Below are 25029 nucleotides of genomic sequence, written 5' to 3'. Positions count from 1 at the left end.
TAGTGAAATTCCTGTGAGCCTTTCAACTGAGATTCAGTTTGGCAAGGGGGCTTGAAATCCCACTGTTGACACAAATGTTAGCACAGTGCCATAAAACATAGTAATTGAAACTAGAGAAAAGTCCTTTTACTTTTTCAAAATCCTTTTTTAATTCCATGTTAAACCTACTGGTGCACAGAACTGTAGAAGATTTAATTTTGTTTCATCCTTTTTCATGCCCCTCAACTCGATTAAGGCAAACCCAATTGAATTGATATAATTTTCCAGACAGTCGTATAGATTTTGAGCTGTAGGAAAGAATAGGACACTGTGAGCCAGGCAACATAGATCTTAATCTCAGCTTTGCCATTAATTCCACAATGCAACAAAAATTACATGCAAAACCTGCTTAATTTAAAATGAGATACAACAGAAAAATTTTCATATGTCATCTCCAAAAATGTAAAATGAGTATGAGGTACCATAGTCTGTTCCATCACGTAGACAGTTTAATTAATAATTTTTATCTTTAAAAGAACTGCAATCTTGTCATAAAAAAAAAATTGAGGGCAAAAGAGTAATGTGATATTTTAATGTGTCTTGAGATTCTGATGTTTTAAGTGCAGCTTTAAGGGTCTGATAGCAGCTGTCTTTTTCCTCCACAGAAAATGGAAGCTACCTATTATGATAATATCATGGAACAGCAGCGCTTAGAACCTGAGTTTTTCAGAGTTGGTTTTTATGGTCGGAAATTCCCATTTTTCCTGCGGGTAAGCCAGACTTATGCAAAATATGACAAAGTGACCAGGCTCAGAGTAGCAGTTGAGGCCTTGTATTTTTGTCATGGAGATATGATGTCTGCCATTCAGCTTATTTTTTTTACGCCTGCGCAAGTAAAAACAGCTTTCTGACTGAACTGGAGGCTGTGGTCCAGTGAGGATTTTCTAAGGAACAGAGATCAGAAATTTGACTCATGCCTATGTGTATTTTTGATGATCTGCAGATGCAGCACGAACTGCCTCTATATTAAGCAAAATGCTGTATTGCAGCAAGCTTGGGTCATTACTCAGCTAATTTTCATCATCTCAAATTATCATGCTTTAAAAAGTCTCACATGATAGAATGGATTCCAATACCAGACTGATGACTCTCTTACACTATCTACAAGTGAAAATTTCCCCTCTCTCCAACAAAAAGCCTAGCAGCTTCTCTGCACATGTCCTCACTTTGACCTTCTTGTCTACTGGTGTATACAGGATCAGCTGGGTGTGCATCCATTTAAAAAGTGAAAAAGTGGAATCCATTTAAAAAGTGAAATTACCTTATTTTCCTAATAAAGAATCAAACTTAAAATGAATATTTGTTCATACAATACCTTGTTGCTAGTTCAGAGCAAGGAAGGAATATAATTTGACAACTGCTGTAACAACTATCTGAAAATTGATGGTCGATGCCATCTAGCTTGACAGGACAAGCTAACTTGAAGCGTGCTTTCAAGGACTGGAGGTGCATGTTTGTGTTCTCTCTAAAGAAATGATTTGACAAGAGATGGCACTGCTCTTGAGTTATACAGTAAGAAGCTACAAAAAGCCAAACTGTGTACCATTTTGAAAAGGGCACTCTTAAATTTCCCTCTGATTGCTAAGTATTTTTTTTAACTAGGATTTAAACAGTGGTGTTTAATTACAATCTTTTAATGGGAACACAGGCAGGGGAAGTAAAGGCAAGCTGGAATTAATCAAGGTGAAAACAGCAGTGCATAAAGGGTGGTTTCATGTTATTAAAAGGTGAAGAGTGCCATAATGTAGCAGCCTAAATCGGTGCGTCAAACACACGTGCAGAGGAATCTGAGAAAATGGCAAGTGTCGCAGTATGAAGCAGTAGCTACCCTTTCATGAAGATCTCCAGAGAAAACTGACAATTTATTTTTTTTATATCTAACAACAGATGTTTCAGAAAATGAGTGACAACAAAGTCATTATGGCACATAAGCGTTCCTACACTTGAAGTAATATTAGTGAATCTAGCTTACCTTACTGTATTATGGATCCTACAGTTTTCTCTTGGATCCTGCATGGCCTGTGTGTTAACGCTGCACCAGTTTTCAGTGCACAACACTTACTTTTTGCAAAGCGGTGTAACAATATGGATACTTGGCTGGAGACATTAAAAGCGAACATGAGCGTACATAATTATAATCCTTGTTAATTCTGCAATTATATTTGGTAGCAGTACTTCTGATAGCAGATTACTAATGTAGCAATCTCATTAAAAGTCATCCTCCTCCTTTCTCTCTCTAATGATCCATACAGCGTACACATTGCGAAGCACAGACTAAGCCCATTAGCAGCCACATCAGCATGGATCACACTGTAAAGAGATTGGAAGCAGCTATTCTAGAGGAAAAAAAAAAGATTTACATGGATTTAAAATTTTCAAATGGATATGGGAGTGATTTAAAGTGATCAAATAACTCCATGCCCTTTTCTCATTTATTTTTCTATTGCTCTATAGCTTAAGACAGAAAATAACCACTTCTTTCTACCTCTTTGATTCTGAAGACCCCCTTGTCTACAAAAGTCATTGTTCATGTTTCTGTGAATTCTGCATCTATTTCTAGCCTTCTTACATAAGTAAATTAAAACTGTCCATGTCTTCCACCTACCAGAAGTTCAAGAAAGGCCTGACAAGCCATGTTCTGAGATTTTGTGTTGGCATCTGTCTGAAAAGTCTAGTAAATTTAGCTTTGAGGTGTTTTCAGGGCATTATTTTTAGAATCACAATAACTTTATTTATAGGCTTACAGATCTCTGGATTGCTGCAATCAAAAGCTAAAATAGAGAATGCAGTAAATGTCATAAAGAGATTCACCTTCAAACATGCGCTCACTCCAAATTTAATAATAACTGCAAAGTTTGGGCATTACAGACTGAACTGTCAAGATTCATCATGCAGTTTTTCACCCAGTTCATTGGTTGCTGTGACTGATGCATACAGAGTGACATCTGTCACAGCTGAACATGGGGGTCTGTTCCATAAAGCTGAAACACAAAGCCAGAGATAACTGCACTCCTTGGCCATGTTTTATGATCAGGTTTTGGTACTTTCTCTTTTATTTTGCTACAAGATCAGGAACTGCTTGGCCAGGACCATTTTCCAGAATTAGTAACACATCATTGCATATACTGCAGCTTCTAAATGTAAGAAATAGAAGGGAGGGAACTGTTCTTCTTCGCTGGGATTCTTTGTTTTACGAAGATGAAAACTCTCCCTGTACTTCTAGTTACTGTTATGTGTATGAGAGCTAAAACTATCAGAATTAGAGAATTTGCCTGCTTTGATTGGTCTTGCATCAGGAGACATTAACACCAGTCAAAATTGTGTTTTGTGGTAATACACTTAAGATGCTGAAACGCAATCTTTATGACACTGAGGACTTGAGAAATCCTGTATCTTACTGTTTGAAGTTTGAGATGGCTCAGAAAGCATCCAAGAACTCTGCACAAGTGGTTTAATGCCTCAAGAGGCATAACTAAATGCAAGCTTTCCATTACCGGCACAAATGAAATTTTGTTCATCAAGAGGAAAGTGCTTTTAGGCCTGAAGGGGAATTTGCTAAGTGGCCACTGAGAATTCTTGGTAAGACTTTTCCATATTACTCCGTGATAGACAGGGGAGTTCCTGAGGATGTACTGTTTAACATGATCAAAGGTGGATTCCGTGGCTATAACAATACAACAATGATTAAACAATGACTTTTGTGAACAGTTTGTTACGACAAACAAAGATCTCCCTCTGTTCTATGAAATACTCAGAACTTTTATCAATCTGGTGTAAATAGTATTTGACAGCAGCTTCCCAGTATAACAGCTGAGCTGGTGACTTAGCTTACATTTTGGTTGATGTTTCAGTGTAGTCCAACTAAAAATAGTCCTTTTTCAGTTGTCTAAAAAGCAAATGGGACAAGAGAATAGGACTGAATGCTGTGTGTGCATGGATCAGACGCATCTTTCTGTTGAGAGATCAGTGGAATAGTCTACTTATTTGGCACTTATTGATTAAATACATTGTACAGAAAAAAAGAAGGAATAAAATATATCAGCTGTATTAAATGCACATTTTACTCTCACATTAGCATATTGACACCGTCATTTATCTTTGTTTTTGAAACAGTAAAATTTAAAGTGAGACAGAAGCCGACAGAATTTAACTTACTTTTAAGGAGACTAATTTACGCTTGTCCTTCTTGCAGAACAAAGAATATGTATGTCGGGGCCATGACTATGAGAGGCTGGAAGCCTTCCAGCAGAGGATGCTGAGTGAGTTCCCACAAGCCATTGCAATGCAGCATCCAAACCACCCAGATGACTCTATATTGCAGTGTGATGCCCAGTGTATCCTTCAGCAAAAGGGCAAACTATGATTAGAAGAACTGTGGTAGAGCACAGAGGAAGGAATTGAAAAGGTCATCAACTTGGATACCTCAGTTCCTAATTGTCTTAGGTAGAGCTGGATATGGCCAAAACCATACACCTGTCTAAAGCAGACATGAACTGGTTCATTGCGCTATGTGTTGTTGGAGAGAACTGTCACTTTTTGTTCAGGGAGTAATGCAGGTCATATTTGATGTGTAAGGGAAATAGCTGTGCTTGGCTACGTCTGCTTTTTAACGTTCATGTTTTAACCTTTACCAACAGCATTGCCTTAATGCACATTTTGTGTCCTTAAAAGTATTCCCAGTACCTTCTCTTGGAGAACATTTGGTTTGGAACAGATACTAATTCCATAGTGTTATTTTCCATTGTGTTTATTTTCAACATCAGTATGGTTACTTTTTTGCAATCTCCCTTTCTTTTGAACTGCTGAACTCTTTCATACTGAAGACTGTGAATCTCTCTTCTCATTGGTAATCTGTACTGTGATATGATGCAACCACTACAATGCTATGTACATGTAAGGACTGAACCACGTAGCATTTAATGGGTCTGCAGAGACTTGTGGAGATTTTAGTTGTGAGCATGCTGCAGTTTGTCTTGCATGACAACAGCAAGGGTATTGCACAGGACTGTAACCATAAGGACATTGTCAGCAAGTGAAATCTGACATAACGGGGATACTTTCACGGACAGAGGGGTAGTTTGTATATGTGTATTTTGATATGTTTGTTTATGCTTGCAGAGGTCTTGTCTGTAACACTGAGCTTGAACCAGTTTAATTAAGCTGGACTGTAAATTGATGAAATTTGGTTTGTAGACAAAGCTGAAGTATCTAAGGTGAAATTTATCAAAGGTAAATATTAGACGTTTAGGTACTCAATTACATAGAGATGTCAAGATCTAAAGTGCCTGCACAAACAAGGCACCTAGCTCTAATTAAATCTAATGAGAAATGGATATTTTGTCAGTTGTAGATATTTTGCATGTCTTACTACGTACTCTCTGCATCCTCAGGTATCTCTCTTTGGTTAATCTGGCTGTGAGGTGCTAGAACTCTGCAGGGTCTCCTAGTAATTCTAGTCTAGTGTTCTGTTGTTTCACTTGCAGAAGAGTAGCATTGCAAAACAGAGGAGCATGACTTTCTGAATTCAGCATCCTGTTTCTTTCCACAGTAGAGACAGCTTTTCTGTTTGATGTCCCGTGGCTTTCTTTGACTACGTAATTTACAGATTTACAGATCTATGCAGTGACTCCCATCCCAGACAATATAGATGTGCTGCAAATGGACCGTGTCCCTGATCGCATAAAGAGCTTTTACCGAGTCAACAATATCCGCAAATTCCGCTATGACAGGCCTTTCCACAAAGGCCCAAAGGACAAGGAGAACGAATTTAAGGTGGTAGTAGCAAATAAACAGTGTTTAAGTGTAAATCTCTTCAAGGCAAATACTGTCTTGTTATTTTATGTTGATATTGCCTTTCAAGTAATCCTGATGTGATGACCAAAGATACAACAGTAACTCAAGTAACAAGCAGCTGTTAAGTCCAATGGTTGTACACCTGACCTTATTAGGCAAAACAAAAGCACTGCCTAGTTTAAAGTTGCGTTATTTTAGTGCCAGGAGAAATGCATTTTGAAGCAAGGATGAATATTTTTTTGTTGTTTGTGTTGGAATTCTTTTGTTACTGCCATATATGTTCACCTTCTTGGACTTCATAAATGGCAGCCTTCTTGGTTCCCATAAGAGAACTGGTGGTCAACCTTTAAAAATGAATAGAAATATTGAATGTGTTGCTTCAGAGCATACTAAATTCTGATTTTGTTGTTCAAGTGACTTTCAGCATGACATTCTGCAAAGTAAGGTAATGTTTGGGAGGTTAACATATTCTTTTCTGAACTTTACTTCCTTAGCACCTGTAGTAAGAGTACAGATGATGTAACTGTGATTCACTGTGTACCTTACATCCTCAATTACTCTTTGCAGAGCTTGTGGATTGAACGAACCACTCTGACCTTGACTCACAGTTTGCCTGGGATCTCTCGTTGGTTTGAAGTGGAGAGAAGAGAACTGGTAACATTCATAGCTCCTGTGATTGGAATTTGAAATTATGAGTTACTGAGGACATGGGATAGGCAATTTAAAACTCCTTGGGCTGAACTCTTGCAGTTTAAAACTAAGTATGTCTTTTTTCCACCACTTAAACTGAATAACTGCTGAATGTAACCAGGAGAATTATGTGAGGGAACATAACAGTATAATGTAGACAGTGCCAAAAAGGTGGAATAATTGCATTGTTGCCATGTCTTCAGTATACAGAAGGAAGTTACCGCAACTCAGTGACCTGAAACATAGCACTGCCAACAGTAAAGTTTGTTAATGAGCTAATTTTCAACAAAGCAGTAAAAACTGAGAGAGATGACTGAACAATCCTAGAGTATCATATCATTACAAGAAAGATCATAAATCTCAGTTGAGTGTCCATGGAATTAACGTATATTTTATTGCCTTTGAGGTTGAAGTAAGTCCTTTGGAAAATGCCATTCAAGTGGTTGAGAACAAGAACCAGGAGCTGAGAACACTGATAAGCCAGTACCAGCATAAACAAATGCATGGTAACATTAATCTTCTCAGCATGTGTCTGAACGGAGTGATTGATGCCGCTGTTAATGGGGGAATTGCACGATACCAGGAGGTAAGCCAGGCTCTGCTTCTGAATGTAGTATCACTTTTTTTCAGTTTTATTTCCATTTCTGTTTCAAAGAGAGTATGATGTAATAAGATAAGAAATTTTCACGCATATTACCTAAATATGATGTTAAACCCCTCCTTGGTTATTCTGCATCAGCGCTTCCATAGCCACACATCAACAGGAGGACCCAAAGGCGGAGTTGGGATATTGTGTTGAAGTAGGTACCGTCGACAGTGGGGTTTCTCGAGAATGAAACTTGGCTTGCCTGGAAATCCTGACTTGGCAGGTGGAAGTGTGAAGCAGACTCTTTTTTTTTTTTTTTTTTTTAATACTGCTTACATTGTAAATTCATTTTGCAATAGAGGCAGTGGGACTCATACTCATTTGAGACTGACTGGGCCCGGAATCAGGAAAAGCCACTAATGCATGCTATTCAACCGTTATCTTTGCTAGCCTAATTTCAGACTCACTGTAACTGTAAAATGACCACAGATGCAGTATGTTATCTGGCATCATCTTTGGCAAGGTGTTACTTAAACTCTGCATTACGAAAGGTTAGTCTAGGGTCAAATACTGAAAGATGCAGCAGCGGTCCAGGGGCGAGGCACATGACTTCCTTACAGAGCCATCAAAAGAATGTTCCTCATGCTTTACATTAATTACCACGTTACTCACTTAATTCCTTGAACTTCAGGCAGTTATGCGGAGGAAACTATATAAAATTCAAATAATTGGATGGTACAAGGCTTAGTGCTATTGCTTATCACTGACACATGGGGAAACTTTGTCAGATTCATGATTCAACAGAAGCATCTAGGTTGCTAAGGCCACACTGTAGCTTTACCTGGATCCCAGAGTGCTAAAAGCAAAACTGTGCTGCTGCTGTTTGCCTAATACATTTAGTTTTTCTGAGATTTTTGGACCTTTTCCTCTCATCCTTTGACACCAAGTTCGATAAAATATCTTCCAGTAAGCAGAAGGCTTGCTTTTTTTTTTTTTTCTTTTTTTTTCCCTACAGGCCTTTTTTGATAAAGATTATATCACAAAGCACCCTGGAGATGCAGAGAAGATCACACAGCTCAAGGAACTCATGCAGGAACAGGTACTGTTTTTCAGATGCAAAAGAACATTGCTACAGCGTCTTGATTCATCAGCAGTCAGTCTAAACATATCAGATCCAACTGATTCATTCAGAAGCAAAGAATTTTGGTACAGGAGATCTAAAGTACATTTAAACAAAAAAGGGGTTTATGAACAAGCCATTCACCATACAGGATGTGAGGTGAAGCTCAGCTAAAAGTACATTTATTGTCTCCACTTACTATCCAACAGACATCTTGCCACATTTCAAGCTTGCCAGTCTTTTTTGGCATTTTGTATTATGTCCTCCCATTAAATTTCAAAGATAACGAGAGTGCGGACAGGCCAGGTCAGGCTTGAGATTAAACTGGCAGAGCTACATGGGAAAACTTAATGCCTACTGCAGTTAGCTGTAGTTTTATTTTTGATTAGTGTCTCCATGAAACATCTTGGTACATAAAGCTAGCTGAATGCTTTGATGGGAGTGGAATCAGAAGATCGCATCTCTCTTTTAGCTGAAAGTTTGGCAACATATAACCCATTAAACGATGTGTCCAAGTCTGAATAGAGCTACTAGGCCTGTTTCTTCAACAAATCACTTAACTTCATTTCAGATTTCCCATCTGTAAGATAAAGATAATGCTTATCTCCCTTCAATCCTCAAGAGGATGTTTGAAGATTAATTAGTTATTGTTTGTACAGATTTTGGATCATGTAGGGAATTATATACATCTTAAGCCTGCTATCATTACTATTTTCTTTCATCTGAGAGCTTATATAATCTCATTCAATCACTAATATATATTTCACCTTTTAAAAAGTGACCTTTAAAAATAAATAATGAGCAACAGAAAGAGTGACAATGCATGCCACACTGCCACTGTTCAGCTCCACTATCAGAAACTCCTTTTAGAAATCCCTGTTGGCAACTTTGACCCCTTCGCCAACACTGGGTAGGAAGAGTTTTCTTTGACACAGTGCATTATCTGCGTGAGGATGTAATGCTGTTCACTCTGGAAAGAGAATCAATCTGGTAATTTTTTACAGTTGTAACATAGATGTACTTGTCTCACACTTAAAGTACTTGTTGAAGTAATATGAACTTGCCAGGCCTCCTAGGCTTGCTTAATTATCAGCGGTCTTGTAAATGAACAGTGGTATATTTTACAGTACTTTCTTCCCCACTGACAGAACTGCGGGACAGGCTTCTGTTCTATCTTAGACACAAGGTATTTGCTTTCTTTTTATCAGGTACATGTCTTAGGAGTGGGACTGGCAGTCCATGAGAAATTTGTACATCCAGAAATGCGTCCCCTGCATAAGAAACTGATAGACCAGTTCCAGATGATGCGATCCAGTTTGTACCATGTAAGCTGACAGTCATTTTCCCATTTTCAAACATTCAGAGCTATAATTAAACTTTTACCAGTTGCAGTAAGGTTCACAAAAGAACTGGGCTGATACAGCATTGATTGAACCTACTGGACTGCCACATTATCAAAAGAATTCTTGATTTTTGTGCACAAAGTAAGTCCTAGTAAGTCTGTTAATTTAGCCTTTAATCGAAACCAGAATTTTTAGTATTTTTTGTTCTTTGTTGTATCACAAAACAATTACAAAGCTTAATTTTCAGTTACTGTCATAGGAGAAAATTACATAAAACAGATTAATTAAGAAAGATTAACAAAGTGTTAGATTTTGAGCTCTTCAAAAGAACTGCCATAATTTGGAGTAGCATGACGTGGATTAGGCCCCCCAGAAGTGTTTTTATATAGGCAGCAACAGAAATTCCTGTTGGTTACTTCAGGCATCAAACTCTGGTGAACAGGACACGCACTATTATGGGCCTGTAGTTCCTATACAGTCAGCAGAGCTGCCTCCAGAGCATGGCTCACACCACCTGTTAGATCCCAGGAGTACAAATGTCATCCTCTAGGAATGAGACCTTTCCTTCTACGTCTGCTCTGCTGTACATTAGTATTCTGTGGCAACTACACTTGAGACATCTTTACCAGGTGGATCTCAGAAATTTGCAGTGCATTCTCCTCTTCCTGCTGTAGTAAAATCTTTATGGATACATACCCGCTATTTTGAACATTATCGCAACCAAACTAAAGGGTATCTTTTTTATAATGTAAAAAAAAATATTTGAAATATGTGTGTTAGCACTTTTCTGACTGGAGTAGGCTTTTTCTAAGGTAGCTTCTAACTTGAAGCCTTTTTCCTCCATTCTTACGAGTGAACACTAAGCAAGGATGGCCAGACCACCACCAGGATTTTAAAATACAACCTTTCTCTTTCAAAGCAGATGAGATCCATACAGATCACAGTTGCCAGTTTGAGTTCACAACCTTTGCTGAGAGTTTGGACAAGATCTGTACCTTTTAAGTCCACATTTCTTTTTGGAAAAATGTAGGTGGCTGTAATTTGGGCTACACTATACCTCTACTTTCCTCCCAGATTCCTGAAATAGTGGCTAGAAAGTATCATTGGAAATAAACAGAGAATAGGATTGTAAAGCACTTTATCCTGTGGAAAGGCAGGATAAGTGAGGATAACTGTAGAAAACATGGAAACAGATGAAGATTTTCCTGAGAAGAGAACTTGTAATTTTCCATGACCAACTTGGCTAAAGTATGTTTCCTCTGCAGGAGTTACCTGGTTTGGATAAGCTGAGTCCGGCCTGTTCTGGCACCAGTACACCACGCAGCAATGTTCTGGTTTCGCATGGACCTATGAGCCCAGAGAGCATAAAGCTCATGCATCGACACAGGTACCCTGTTTTTTCTTCTGAAATATCTAGGATCTCTGCACACCATTGCATTAAGATAAGGATGTAAGAAGTGATTAACTACTGCAGGAGGAGCAGGATGAGTTTTAGCAGAAGTGCCTTTCATCTTCATTCAGTGCTAATGATTAAAGTTTGATTGAGGATTGGAATAAAAAATGTTGAGAAATTCAATTTGCAGCAAATGCTAAACACCTCCAGGTGTTACTCCATCACTGGTTACTGTAGAGGCAGAAACACGTATCTGCCACTAAGATCTCCAGATTCAATCTGACTTTGGAGGTTCCAACCTCTCCTACTTCTGTTGTGTACCCATTTTTAAGGATAAAAAAATGTTCACATCATTGTTTTTTATAATTCTGATCAAATCAGAACCCAAATGTAAGAAAGGCTGACAAGGTGTTTTGATCAGAATACAAAAAAATGGCTCAGCCTTCACAGAAACATCTGAAAATGTGGATGCTTATTCAAACTAAATATGCATCTATAAAAACTGAGATAGTGATTAAGGATAAAAATTGGGATTTGTCAGGGCAAAATATTGGTTTTGTATCCAGCCAAAATTGCTTATTGAAAATATACATATCCATATCAGTGTGAAAAACAGTGACAGGAATGTCACTGAAGTTAAGAAATTTTCATTATCTTCCATGTTTATTTATCTTCATGGATCCACACAACTTAGCTGTTTTTAAAGTCTGGTATGAAAAGCTGTGGAAACCTGGTCTTTAGGGCATGAATCCAGGAGGACATTCTTTTTACTATTAAAATCAAGTAGCCCTTACACTACTATAGTGGTTTGGTAGTTGACAATAGGTGTCTAGGTGATAATTTTTTTTCCTCAGAAATCCTCACTTTGTAAAGCCTTTTTTTTTCAGTTCTTAGGGCAAACTAGGGAGATTCTATAGTGTACAAAACATATATTTGTGTGTGTGATTCAGAGTGACAAAGAAAAAATTAATTTCATGAGTGAGATCAGGGTGCAGCCCGCAGAGCAGCTGGGCTGTATTAATTCACTGTGAGCTACAATGTTGCCTTCAACTGTAATGCTGAGGCCCAACAGATGCAATGAGGAAAACTGTATTTTGACCTGTGTCTCATGCTTGACTTCCTTTGGAATGTTTTTTTTTTTAAAACTGCTCCCACTCATCATACTTCAGCGTTAAATATGAGAGTAGTTTCAGAATGTTCTGTTACAAACAAAACAAATACGCACCCAGCATCGTGACTTGATGTTAACATGGCTTTGGACTGTAAAATCCTACAGCCTACATACTGTGTGGTCTTACACATCATCTTATTGTCACTTCTTTCATATTTACTCACATACATGGATTTGTTTAAGCTTATTCAGCCTGATTTTTTTAAAGTGTTTGACATCTTGAGGTGACCTAAAGCAGTAGGTAACTGTAGGTACTTACTAGCTTGGAAAAAATCAGGCTTCACAAATTAAAAAACAGGTTCAAAAAATAACGATGCCCTTGTTATGTCTCTTTTTATTCCAGCCCACTGAACTTGCTTGGTTCAGTCCGACACTCGTCATCCTCTCTGTCATCCCACACCTCCAGCGAAACAGGAAACCTGGTTATCCTAACAGACAGTTCTGTGGGGGAGGCTGCTGAGGATATGTACCACATGCAGGTACAGCTCCAGCACAGGCGGGAGCGGCTGTTAGAAACAGCGCTGAACGTGCTCTGGAGGGTTGTGCTTAGGAGGATTACACTTTACCTGTACACAGGCTTGGATCTGTCCTGTGCTGTTTTTCTCAAGGAACTGAACAGACTGGAAGCTAACGTTGTTGAAGAAAGATGACAGAGTAATCCAGCCAGGTTTACTTTGGGAAGAAATCTGTATTTGTACAGTGGAAGTTGATAACTGTGGTCCAGGATCATACTGTTGCTTTCAGAAAGTGGGGTTTTAGTCAGCATGTTATTTATCTGACCTCTTCAACATATGCAGTTAGTATTGCTCTTGATTTGTGGGAGGGTGAAATGAGTCCCACAGTCTTGAGTGCAGATTGATAGTGGCCTGCAGTGAAGCCGTTTCCTAGGCAGAGGCTGCACTGGGTGATCTGAGACGGGTAAATATCTATTGTACTGATTTGCTCAGTTCTCTCTTGATGATTTCTCTGCCTCCTGCAGTTTGTTTACCCTAACTTCAGGTACCAAGGCTCAGTCACCAACATCTCTGTTTTATCCTCGTCCCAGGCTAGCCCTTCCACCTCAAGCCTGAGCTCTACTCACTCAGCACCATCCCAGATGATTAACTCTGCCCCTTCCAGTGCACGAGGTAAGAATGGTTGGACCCACATGAAGGGTTAACTGGACCTGCAGGCATCCCCTAAATCTGGCAATGTTGTTGACTTATTGGTGAAAGACCACCCACCTACACTGAAATACACCAGTGCTTCTCTTCTGGAGCTGTAAATGCCTCTTCAAAAAATATTTATTTAAAAATGCCTTTCCTTATCCAGAAATGGATTGAATCACTTTTTTTTCAGGAGTATTTAGAATATATCTCTAATGCATGCTGGTTTCAGGCAGTTGAATTTGATAATGATTTCCATTGTTCTGCCACAAAATTGTGACAGGCAATCTAGAGGAAAACAAGAATAGTCTTTGGTACAGTAGAAAGAGACAGATCATGAAGACAAAGGCAAAAAAAATAATTGTACATGTTTAATGACATTATGGCACAAAAAAAAAGAACTTGAGGCAGTTTAGCAGAATTGTATGTATACAAAAGCATACGTCTATGATGAATGTTGAAAGATATGAATTTTAAGTACTGGAGTTAAAAGAAGGGCTTCCCTGCTGAGAAATTCTTGAAGAAAGGAAAAATGTAAAAACAGACTCTAGAGGTACTCATATTGCCTTGCTGCTACAGTAACTGGTCTTGATATTGCTAATCATTTTCCTCCCAAGCCTCAGAGCTGAAGTAAAACCACTCCATGCAATTTCCTGACTTTAGTAACTTCTATTCAAGTTTGGTTGGTTGTTTGTTTTTTTTCCCCTCTTATTTTGAATTCTCAGTTGCAGGTTCACAAATTTCTACACCTCTCTTTTCACAGGCGTCTGAAGAAGGTATCCAGGATATAGTCAGAGATAGAGGCTGATATTTAAATCTTACCCCTTTTTTCCCCATACAGAGGAACTGTACGTCTCCTTATGGACACGGAATAGAGAAGGGCCCTTTCTCTTGGGCCAGCCTGGGGCTTTTTTGTTCAATCCTGCAGTAAAATCTTAATTGACTGCCTGTTATTATGAGACAGATGCATCAAAGTGATTTAATTGAAGGATCAGATGGAGTAGGAAGGTGAGAAGAGGACATCTTCAAATAAAGGCAAATAGTTACCAGGGACTGAAAGGAAAATGATGACAATTCAAATTGTAAAGTAACAAGATGGCACTGGCATAACAGGAAAGGGAAGATGGAACTGAATACAGGGCTATCATGTCAGGAAGATGTCCTTAAATGGATGTGCCTCAGCTGGCATGTGAGGTCTGAGTCCTCTGGGAGATCTGGAGGGTTTTAGTGCTCATAGCGTTTCAGACTGTTTTCCACTTTAAAAATCCAGTGCTCACAGTGACAGGCTGTGCCAGTCTTCCTGAGCTTGATGACTTCACAGCATCACCAACTTCCCTCTTTACTGTATTCTTTGCTGCTGCTTAGAAACGAAAGCGATGAATGCTACACAGGGTACGGTGCTGATGGATGAGCCAACAGCACCTCCCAGAGATGAGAACTAGACAGTGTAAATGACCACAAATGAAGAAACAATGAGAAGTTCAGCCTGGAGAAGAGGAGGCTCTGGGGAGACCTGATAGCGGTCTTCCAGTACCTCAAGGGGGCCTACAAGAAAGATGGGGAAAGGCTGTTTAGTAGGGCCTGTTGCGATAGGACGAGAGGTAATGGTTTTAAAATAGAGGGGGGTAGATTTAGATTAGAAATTAGGAAAAAATTTTTTACGATGCGAGTTATAGAACACTGGAACAGGTTGCCCAGAAAGGTGGTGGAGGCCCCATCCCTGGAAACGTTCAAGGCCAGGTAGGCCGGGGCTCTGAGCAACCTGATCTAGTTGGGGATGTCCCTGCCCCTTGCAGGGGGGTTGGACTAGATGACCTTTGAAGATCCCTTCCAACCCTAACCATTCTGTGATTCTATGATTCTATAAGTAATGATTTTTGAAAAATACATGTGTGTGTATATATATATATATATTTTTATTCTTCACTCTTACTACCATGTTTTGATAGCCTGTGATACAGCATTTCTTTTCTGCTAGATTTGTTCACTTTTAAGTTAGGTGAGCACAGCATTCAGACATTACCCACTGTTTATGGGATTTCACTTCTAGTAAAGTCCCAGATGCTCTCTGTGTTTCACAGCATGCAAGTCACTGTTCTGGTTAGTATGACACCGCTGTCTGGAATGGAGTTGTTTGTAACGAGAAAAAGCCCTTAGACTTAAGTTCCACTGTGGTAATACAGCTTTGTTTTTCTCCTTGGTGATTTTTCCTTTCGTTTTGTTTTTTAATTGGGTGAACTTGATGCTTGTGAAAATGAGAGACCAGTATCACTGGCTGGAGCAAGGTACTTCACAAACATGACGTGCAGTTCTGCCAATGCACCTCTATCCCTTTTTTTTTTCCCTTTTTTTTTTGTATTTATTTATATTCTTTTTAATTTAGTGCTGGTCAAAGGTGCTGGATTGACAACACTGGAGGCTGAAGCCCTCTATTTATCCACAGAACAGATACAGCATGGGCGGCAGCCGTGCAAGCTTCCCCACGCTGCCCCCACCAATGTGCCTCATCTCTGTCCTGGAGGGACCACCTCTAGAGGTGAGAGGATAGTTCAGTCGCCATGACCCATCCAATCCTTGGCCTTTCTGCTGAGACTGCCAACAAAGCTACGATAGTCACGATGCTACAGTTAACTGCTTCTCAGATGGGAAGTATATGGAGGCCAACAATCCATTTTGAACAGGCCACCTAAATTTATCAACTTAGCATCTTTGTCACCTGTGGCTTTAACCTGAGCACAGGATTTCTAGGTTTTTGTCAGGTGTTTAAATGCTTCTCTCATTGATTCAAACGTTAATGTAGAGGTTAAAAACCACTATTGCATTATCCAGAGACTTATATCCCCTTCTCTCTTCAACTGCAGAGTCCCTACTAGAGCTCAGCTACTAGCACTCTTCTGAGGAGATGGTATCTTTATAATATAGATTAGTTCCATTAGTGACCAAAGGAAGCCATAGCCGTTTTAAATCTTATTTCTAATTCTTCACTTCCAAAAAATGACCCTTTCCTTAATGTTTACAACAGCAACAGAAGCAAATAATTTGACTTGTCCAAAGAAAATAATAAAGCCATTAATCCCACATTTTGTTTAAAGGATAGTCATCAAGACAGCAGATTAATAATTTGAGCATATCACTGAACAGCAGATTAAAGCAGCAAACCTTGCTCTAGTTATAATATACAGAAGTTAGAGCAAAAGTCTTAAATAGAAATGTAATCAGAATACAGAAAGAATTTTCTAATTCTTTTGCTAACAAGAAAGACATTATTAGTTAATCTATTTTTTAGATCAACAAGTATGTATCTTTCAGTTTTCACCTGGCCTGACCCTTGTGTAGCTTCTTCCCTATGAAGAAATCAACACTGTTGTTGTACGGAGGATCAATAAGAAATTCAGAGTTTGTTTTGCCTTCATTGGAGGTGACTCATGAGGCACTGCTGTAACCTTACTGGAGTTAAAAGATTATGTAAGCCTACGTTCGTTAAGCAGAAGTTGTAACACAAAAAGGCCTGGAAAGAGCTAGGAGTGGGTTAGGTTATTTTCAGTAATTTCATTTAAAATATGTTTGGGACTCCTCCAGTGTGCTCTAAAAGCAGCTTCCACTTGACACTTGATGATTCACCTCTTGAGGCATCCCTACTGCCTTCTCAACATAGCTCCCTTTTCTTCAAGGTGTAGAAAATGAGTCCTGGTGTCTTAATAAGCAGTTTGCAAGAACTCATGTACTTATATTTAAAACTTCCTTCTTAAAGCAAAAAAGTTATGATTTGGTGCAGGACTGAACTTTTTCATAACAGTAATGAAAATTATGAATAAGGAGAAAAGATTTATTGAGTTTGGAATTTCACTGCATTAATTTTCAGTTTCATTCCTTAATACTAATAGTTGTCACAAATGGATTAACACTTTTATAATTAAAAAAGAAAAACTAGTTCTAGCATCAGTATAGGTTTTTCTGTCGCATTAACAGTATGTACAGTGCTACATATATCAAGTGCACCAAGCTGCAACTTAAAAGGAATAAGCCCCGATACATGCTGCAGCATTTTATATGGCCACTGGCTGCTCTGGAAGCATTTAAAAGCTTTTTTTGACTTTGTTTTTTAAGTTTTGCCGGTCCCTCAACTTAGCTGTCCAAAGAAGCAGGCCTGATTATTAATGAAAGCTTCAATTACAGCCACTCCTCTTGTGCCCCACAGTTCAGCGGTATCAGTACTTCATTTTGTTTGCAGACTGGACACTTGGCATAATCTGTTACAATCTTTATAGCTATAATTATTACAAATTTAGAGTACCATGCAGCAGAGCTGTGTTGACTCTGCCACCCTGTTTAGCACACAAGGGATTTTTCAGGTCATGCAATGCAAGGTCTGTGGAAACTATAATCCATATACATATAAGATATATGTAAAAACTTATAAACTGATGACACATAGAGGTGGTTTGCATCTTGGATATAAAAGAGCAAGGATGACAAGATAAATTAAAAGTTCACAGTGTAGGTTGTGCTGTAATGTAGTTCTGGGCACACCTAAAAGTTCAGCATCCTTACATTTGTCATGCAGAAGCAGGACTATCTGTGATATGTGAGTAAAAGAGACTCAGCACAAAGTGTTAACACTGTGTTTTCCAAGCTGATGTTGTATATAAGAGCAAATAATGTTGTCTAATGATGTTTCTGTTTTATGTCCGGGAGAAAATGAGTTCGGAACTAGAATGCAGATACTCTGCGGCTGTTCATGTCGGGGTGGGACTGTAGATTAATCTGGGATCTGCCACCCCTGATGGAATTGTTGCAATTGTAGGACCTTATCCTGCATTCTGCTGGACACATTGTTCCTTCCACTGTGTGCTGAATATCAGTCCCAAAAACTGCATGTTTGCTTTTGCTGGGGTAAAAGCTGCATTAACCAGCACCAATGCCTTTGCTCATACGTTGGAGTGCTGTTCAGGTAATGTGTGTGGTTGTGGAAAGTTTGCAAAAGGGGGCATGTATTCCCCAAAAGCCAGCATGGCTCTGTAATGCGCTGTGTGCTGCCATCTGTTAAGTGAGTGTTTGTGACGCAATGAAATAATCAGTGCAAATTAAAGCTCACTCCAGCAGCTTCAGAACATCAATTCCTGCCTAATATTGTGCATCCCAAGGGATGCGTGTATCAGTAGTATCAGACTTTAGGAAGTCACTAATGGAAATCACTTTTCTGGCAAAGGCAATGTCAGCTGTTGCATATCAGAAGGCATATTGTTATGTGGCACTCATCTTGAAGGACATGAGTCCCAAATAATCCCACATGCCAGGGAGCTTTTTACATGAAGTACCCTAATATCTTAAGTGACAACTATACAGATAACCAATAGTTAAGTCAAGCATACTCCTACTCTAAACATCAGTAAGTGTCCTGTTGCCATAAAATGGCTCAGTATACCAACACGCTCAGCAGTAAGCATACATTACCCAGCAGAATTACAACCAAAGTGCCACCCAGATTTATAGAAAATTCTGTTTATTATTGGAGGGTTTTTTTGCTTTAACAAAGAGGAAGCTAACTGAAGTATCGCCAACTAAAAGGGAACCTCAGACTATCTCTGCTAGAACTGGGGAATGAAATAGTTTCCCGTAGCTTCCTGCTTTAACTGAATGATCTATCTCAAGCTTTTATCCCTTTCTTCCACATTGAGTCCTAAAATGCACATTTATGGCATTTCTGTAACTCTACAATACGTCAAGGGGTGAGGGAGCGTTAAGTGCTGCACAGCACAGCCGCAGCTGATTCCACACAGATGCCCACTATTTGTTTGTTTTAAGAGGAAGCACTTTGCAACATACAACTAGGGACACATACATCTTACACACCTTACATGGTATGTCCTTAATTGTATATAACAGGCCAGTTCTTACTCCATCCTCGTGCTATGCACCCCACCAACAGTTAGCTGCTTAGTGGGCTCGGCATCATGTTTTCTTGAGTCCTGTAAGATCATCCGTCTGAACAAATAGCAAAGGAGGACTAGATCGCTGGGCATGCGGAGACATGGCTGTTGTTTGTCACGTGTACGTGATTACTCTCACTTGTTTACAGGCTCTCCCTCTCTACCAGATAAGTACCGCCACTCTCGGGAGATGATGATGCTGCTGCCAGCCCATCGGGACCGACCTAGCAGTGCCATGTATCCCACAGCTATCATGGAAAACGGACAGGTAGCAGATCTAATTTCTTTTATGTCAGTTCAACCACCTGAAACTGTGACTTCATTTTTACTATTTTTGACCACTTTAAAGCTTCTTTTTTATTATTTTTGGAAAGCACTACAACTTACTTAGGATCATTTTCAGAGGCAATGCTGAACTTTTCCACATTAATTGCCCCCTAGAGCCGTCACTCTGGTAGTCAAGTGATACAAATGGTAATGACAGTAAAAATCGCAGATACGCACTCTGAAAATGGACCTTTCTTATTTCCCAGCTGTATCCTGGTGCCAGAGCCCTGGTGCTCTGCAACTACTCACACCATTTTATATATGCATTTTTCTAGAACCATGGCCATGCTGCAGACTACCCTCAAAGTTCATTCTAAATAGCTTTATGGTGATTTCTAAAGGTATCAAAAACCACGAGAGGCTGAAAATATATACTGATACAGGGTCTCCAAACAACCTGTGCCCATATCTACTACTTCCTCTGGACAAATTAAAAAATTCAGGGTATGTCTACATTGTAAGCATTTTAATGTGGCCCTGCCATGCAGTTTTGAAGGGAATCTCCTGATCATGCCCACTTACCGCACTTCAGTTCACCTTAGAGAACTGTCTCAGAGCACGCAAACTCAATTCTTTCAAATGAAACCAAAGCAAAAGGTAAGCTCCGGAAGGGCACGTGATGCATTCGAGCTGATAATGGGCACAAGACCAGGCCAGAGCTAGTTTGAAATAACTCCTCCCGAGAACGCAAGCAGCATGAATTGTGGGTCCTCAGCATGCTAGAGATCCACTAGTATTGCACTGCAGCACTTGCCAGTGCAGATACAAGCTAAGTTTCCCATGCATTTTTTAGTTTAAAAAAACTTTCTGTGCTTTCAAAAAACAAATTGAAAGCACCAGCTGGTCTGTAACTTTTTTTTTTTACTTTTCTTTGCTAACTCTTCTTCTCCCTTAGCCTCCAAATTTCCAGCGCGCCTTGATCCAGCAGATGATTGGACCATGCAAACCTTGCAGCGATCCCAACCTGTCTGTGGCTGAGAAAGGTACTCTTTTGCCTAGTTAGAATGTGTGCTTTCTAAAATACTATTACTCTGGTCATGCTACAGCAAGTAACAAATGGGCTTCTATGTTTCCTGGCAGAGTGCATTCTCTCACATTCTTTTAATTAACAGTTTAATTAACTGGGCCTTCTGCCAACCTGTAGTCATTTCAGATCATTCACAGAAGGGTGGAGTTGCACAAACCTCTTTATTTCATAGAGCTTTCTGAGTTCAGCATTTTATTATTGAAACAAATCCCGCAACCTTTATCAAGTAAAACTTCCAAAGCAGCAAATGAGAAATTATCTCAAAGAAGAGTATTGGACTGTATTTTAAAATGATGAGATATACTGCTTTTTTAATATGCATTTATTGTTCAAAATACTAACATTTCTTGTAATTCCTCTCTATTTATTTAAGTTTAGCATTAGTAATACATGCTTTTTTTAACTCACTGCTTTGAAAAAAAAACAGGCAGAGCCCCTGCAGAAAAAAAAATACATGAAAGAAGAGAAAGAGTTAGTTTGTTTGGTGTAATAGAAAAGGAGGAGTCTGTGAAAGGGATGCCATGGACAAAGCGATGGGCTCAAAAAACTTACCAAAAAGGCAGCATTTTGAAAAAGCAGAAGTGGGCAAAATTCATGAGTCAAAATCTGAGACAAGGAGGCTGCAAAAGCAAACAAGTCATGTGTATGGCTAGGAAAATGATATCTTAAAAGATTTTTAAGGCCAGGAAAGACCATTACAACTCTCTAGTCTGACCTACATAATGCACTCCATTAGACTTCTATCAGTATTTTTGTTTCAGTAGCTGTATCTGAAATAAATCGCATGTTTTTGAAAAAAAAAAAATCCAAATTTTATTTTAGAATTTCTAATAAATCAGAATCCAGGACTTCAACAATGTGACAGCCTTACAGAGCAGTCCAGATTGAAACCAAAAGCCATCGTACAGTTCTGAATAAATGGCAGAATGACAACTTGGTGACAATAATGAATGATGACAACAGAGAGTTAAGGCTAGGGAGTGAGGGATTAAGAGCTCTGTCTTAGCTGTGTTAGTTTGAATGGAACATATGACAGAGGTGATGAGATCTTTATACTGGACAGGAGAAAGATCTGGAAAAGGAAGGTAGATAAATATTTATTACTTCTCTAGGAAAAATACTTGAATTTGTGGGCAATATTATGTAAGAGTGTAGTATACAGCGCAAAGAGAAGGGGTTCGAAGACAGGAGCCATGAAGGACACAGGTGATGATCAGTAGTTGTTCTTAGGGGATGGTGTGACAGAAATCCCAACTCTTCAGACAGGTTGGCAGCATAAATACAATTCCAGGCATTTTTTGCAGCTCTTGTACCCACATAATTCTTTGTAAGTCAGGATGCCATCTGCCTTGGTTTTTCACCCCCTTCCTTGCCATGTCAGAAGCTCTGCTCAGTAATTCTCATTGACAGCAGGGTGACATCAGTCACCAAGAGCAGAATGGTTCAAATGCAGCTTCCCTGCTAATTAAACTTGGCCACTGAGCCACTGAACAGTACTGGAGAGAGAGACAGCTAGGACAGAGCACTGAGAGCTTCCTGGGAAGGTTCCTCCCCGAAGCATTTGGATAAAGCATTGAGTTTAACAGGCAGCAGCCACTCTCAAAAGTCATCTGACCTCAGGATGATTTCCAGCACCCCTGAATACTCTTCCAAAGGCTGTGAATGAGGGAACACTGAGAACATATGCATGGATTCTGCACTGGGGTACCATGTTCTCTTCTTCACATTCTTCTACTGCACCTCAGTGTTCAAAAAACAAACAAACAAAAAAAAACCCACCACAAACACAGCAATCATTTTACAAGCCAAGCAAATCAGGTTTTTTTCTGTCCTTTTCACTTGATGCTGGTAGATTACAGGAGAGACTAGCATGGCTGGCATGGTTATGCATCTTGTTAGAGGCCTCAGGTTTAGCCTCAGGTGTCACTTCTGACACCAGTTGCAGCAGTGCAAATTAGAGCACTCTGGTATGTGTACAGCATGAGCAGGGGTGCTCAGAAAACTCATCTGAAGCCACAGGACCTGGGTTGCAATGTACCTCTCAGTTTGAACTTGTTTTCTGTCAAGATTTTTCATTATCTTATTTGTATGCCTTTCTCAGATTGAGGGTGTCTCTTTAAAAACACATTTACTTTTATAGGTTTAGTTGTGTCTTATGAAGCTTTCACTTTGTGATCTTTTTTACTTTAGGAAATTTTAGGTCTTGGAGACCTAAACTAACTAACTCATGAACTAAAGAGGAAAAAAAACCCAAATAAATCTTTCAAAGTCATTTTAGAAAAGAAACACATCAAAAATGGCTGCAGGCATTTTAATTAAGGAGAAATCCTCTTCAGATGTTAAACTCCATGTTTATTTCTCCAGGCATCCATTTTCCAAACTGAAGATGGAAAAAGCTATTTTTATCTCAGTTTTCTGTGGTAGGCTCACTGAATTACACTTTTCCTTTTTTCTTTTCTTTCTTAATCTGAAGAAATTGCTTATTTGTTTTTAAACAAACATACACTTACTGCATGTCTGTCCTCTCAGAATTGATAATCAAGTCTTGCAGTGTGTTTGGAAGAAAAGAAGGTCCATTTTAGTAAGGTTTAAGGTTGATAGAATTCTCGAGATCTTGAAAAATGTTCACATTAGAAGCTTTTATTTCTATGAAAAGCCAAAGTAATGAAGATCATACTCTGTCCTTCCTGATCAACAAAGATTTGATCTCTTCAGGTAACTTTATAATACAAGGAGTCCAAACTGCTGTCTTTTGAATATTTTGTCATCAAAAATTTTTATCAACTCTGTAGCTTAGTAAATTTGGACTTCAAAGTCATGATTTCTTTCGTAACAGATCGAGGTTTAATTTCCCTCATGCCCTTTATTCTGTCTTCACTTAGCCACTGCAGTGCAGCAACAGGCCTTCCTGTGTTTCATGAGGGTTCTGCCACACATTCCCTTCTGCTCTGTCATCGTTTACCATGAAGCAGAACAGCTCACAACTGAGATCTAGCTGCGGTTCCATCAGTGAGATTTCATTTTTACTTACTCACTGGTTCGCAAAAAAAAAAAAACAAACCTAAAACCAAAGCCTAGCAGCGTTGTACTGCTCCTCAGATTTGCTAGAAATAAGCCAAGGAGATCACGGAAGGGAGATGGGCAGACTAACGCTATGACCACCTAACTCTCGCTTCTTTAACAAAGCAACCTGTACACTTAACACACTGTAGACTAGACAATGTCTTTGCACGCCTCCAGTCCACCATTTACCCAGTCCCTAGGTCTCTTTACTGCTAAAGAGCTCACTGGAAAGCCGGTCCTTCTGGCCCCACAAACTCCCTGTTACGTTACCCAAGATAAATCTGTTTCAATCCTTCAGCTGTGCCAGCAGCGCCCAGTAGCTGGAGCCTAGACAGCGGAACCAGAGAGGCCCTGCCATTCCTGTCTGCCCACGTTGGGAGCATCTTGGCCCCACCAGTACCTCCCCGAAGCCTGCCCCATGGTAAGGAAATGCCCAGTAGGCCTGCTGCATAATACCTGCAGTCATGCACAGATAAATCTAAAACCCCTGAAAGCTGACCTTAGCCTCTTTTTTTTTGTCCTGCCCTATAAACGAAATAAGCAACAACAACCCAAAGTCTTTCCTGGTCTGCTAGGTTAGCACTGGACAAAGTTTTAAAATTTTAGGTTTTCGTTTGTGTTTTTTTTGGATTTTTGGTTTTTTTTTGTTTCTTTTTTTTTTTTACACAAAAGCTTAGGATTTTTTTACAGTCCTTATAATAATATGGACTTGTGTGTATTTTGGGACTACAATTAGGTGTGTGAGTGTTGAAGCTCGACCATCTTCAGTGGTAATTTAAGGTTACAAAGCTATTAAATGAAACTTCAAATGTACATTGTTTACGAGCCTGTTGCCTTGCCATGAGATCCTTGATAAAAGGGGTGGGTGTAAATCTATCACTGCACTGAATTTCTCATTAGCATTTTGTGATGTGACAGATGCACTCCACAATCTATCAGAAAAGAAGCCCTAGGCTGGAGTGGAGTTACCAGCCTTTGGAGCTGTTCCTGACTTTACAGAGTCTAAAACCCCAGCTCTCTTGCTGCAGTGAGGCAGCACAAAGTCTGGGTTTCTGATCCTTGTCTCATTCCAGGACACTACTCACTGCACTTTGATGCCTTCCATCACCAGCTCAGTGATGCTCCTCCGGCACTGCCTGCACGAACATTGCGCAAGGTAAAAAAGAAGTGGCAGGAGAGCAGAGAGGGATGTAGAAGGAAAATAATGGGCTCCTGAAGGAATCCTCCTCCACTGCCACCAAGCAGCTTTTGAATACAGAAACACCATTTTTAACTTACACGTGAGAAAATCCACTGAAAGCTCACAACCTGTTTCAGAGTTGAATTCTATAGAAGTAACTTACATGTGTTGTAGGCCCTTCCACCTTCATCCTTTGCATCATGTGCTGTGATTTCAGGCACC

General features: G+C 39.4%; 1 protein-coding gene across 10 annotated transcripts in view; it reads left to right on the top strand.

Moving 5' to 3' along the window:
• DOCK3 (dedicator of cytokinesis 3) overlaps positions 1-25029 on the top strand; it is a 211565-nt gene that overhangs the window by 181767 nt on the left and 4769 nt on the right. For 4 of the 10 annotated variants that reach the window (XM_086755630.1, XM_086755629.1, XM_086755626.1 and 1 more), the window contains 15 exons: positions 645-749; positions 4232-4373; positions 5645-5811; positions 6400-6486; positions 6929-7108; positions 8124-8207; positions 9437-9553; positions 10837-10958; positions 12479-12614; positions 13181-13262; positions 15664-15816; positions 19360-19478; positions 20433-20520; positions 23926-24048; positions 24701-24783. In XM_086755630.1, coding sequence (XP_086611756.1) covers positions 645-749; positions 4232-4373; positions 5645-5811; positions 6400-6486; positions 6929-7108; positions 8124-8207; positions 9437-9553; positions 10837-10958; positions 12479-12614; positions 13181-13262; positions 15664-15816; positions 19360-19478; positions 20433-20520; positions 23926-24048; positions 24701-24783 — 1788 coding nt within the window. The remainder of the gene's footprint in view (positions 1-644; positions 750-4231; positions 4374-5644; positions 5812-6399; positions 6487-6928; positions 7109-8123; positions 8208-9436; positions 9554-10836; positions 10959-12478; positions 12615-13180; positions 13263-15663; positions 15817-19359; positions 19479-20432; positions 20521-23925; positions 24049-24700; positions 24784-25029) is intronic. The other 6 variants (XM_086755631.1, XM_086755627.1, XM_086755634.1 and 3 more) reach the window with 6 other exon arrangements.

This window comes from Chlamydotis macqueenii, chromosome 10, assembly GCF_036417535.1.
Source record: "Chlamydotis macqueenii isolate bChlMac1 chromosome 10, bChlMac1.mat, whole genome shotgun sequence".
Classification (NCBI taxonomy): domain Eukaryota; kingdom Metazoa; phylum Chordata; class Aves; order Otidiformes; family Otididae; genus Chlamydotis; species Chlamydotis macqueenii.
The sequence above is the reverse complement of the archived record's forward strand: the minus strand, read 5'-3'. Positions and strand labels throughout refer to the sequence as shown.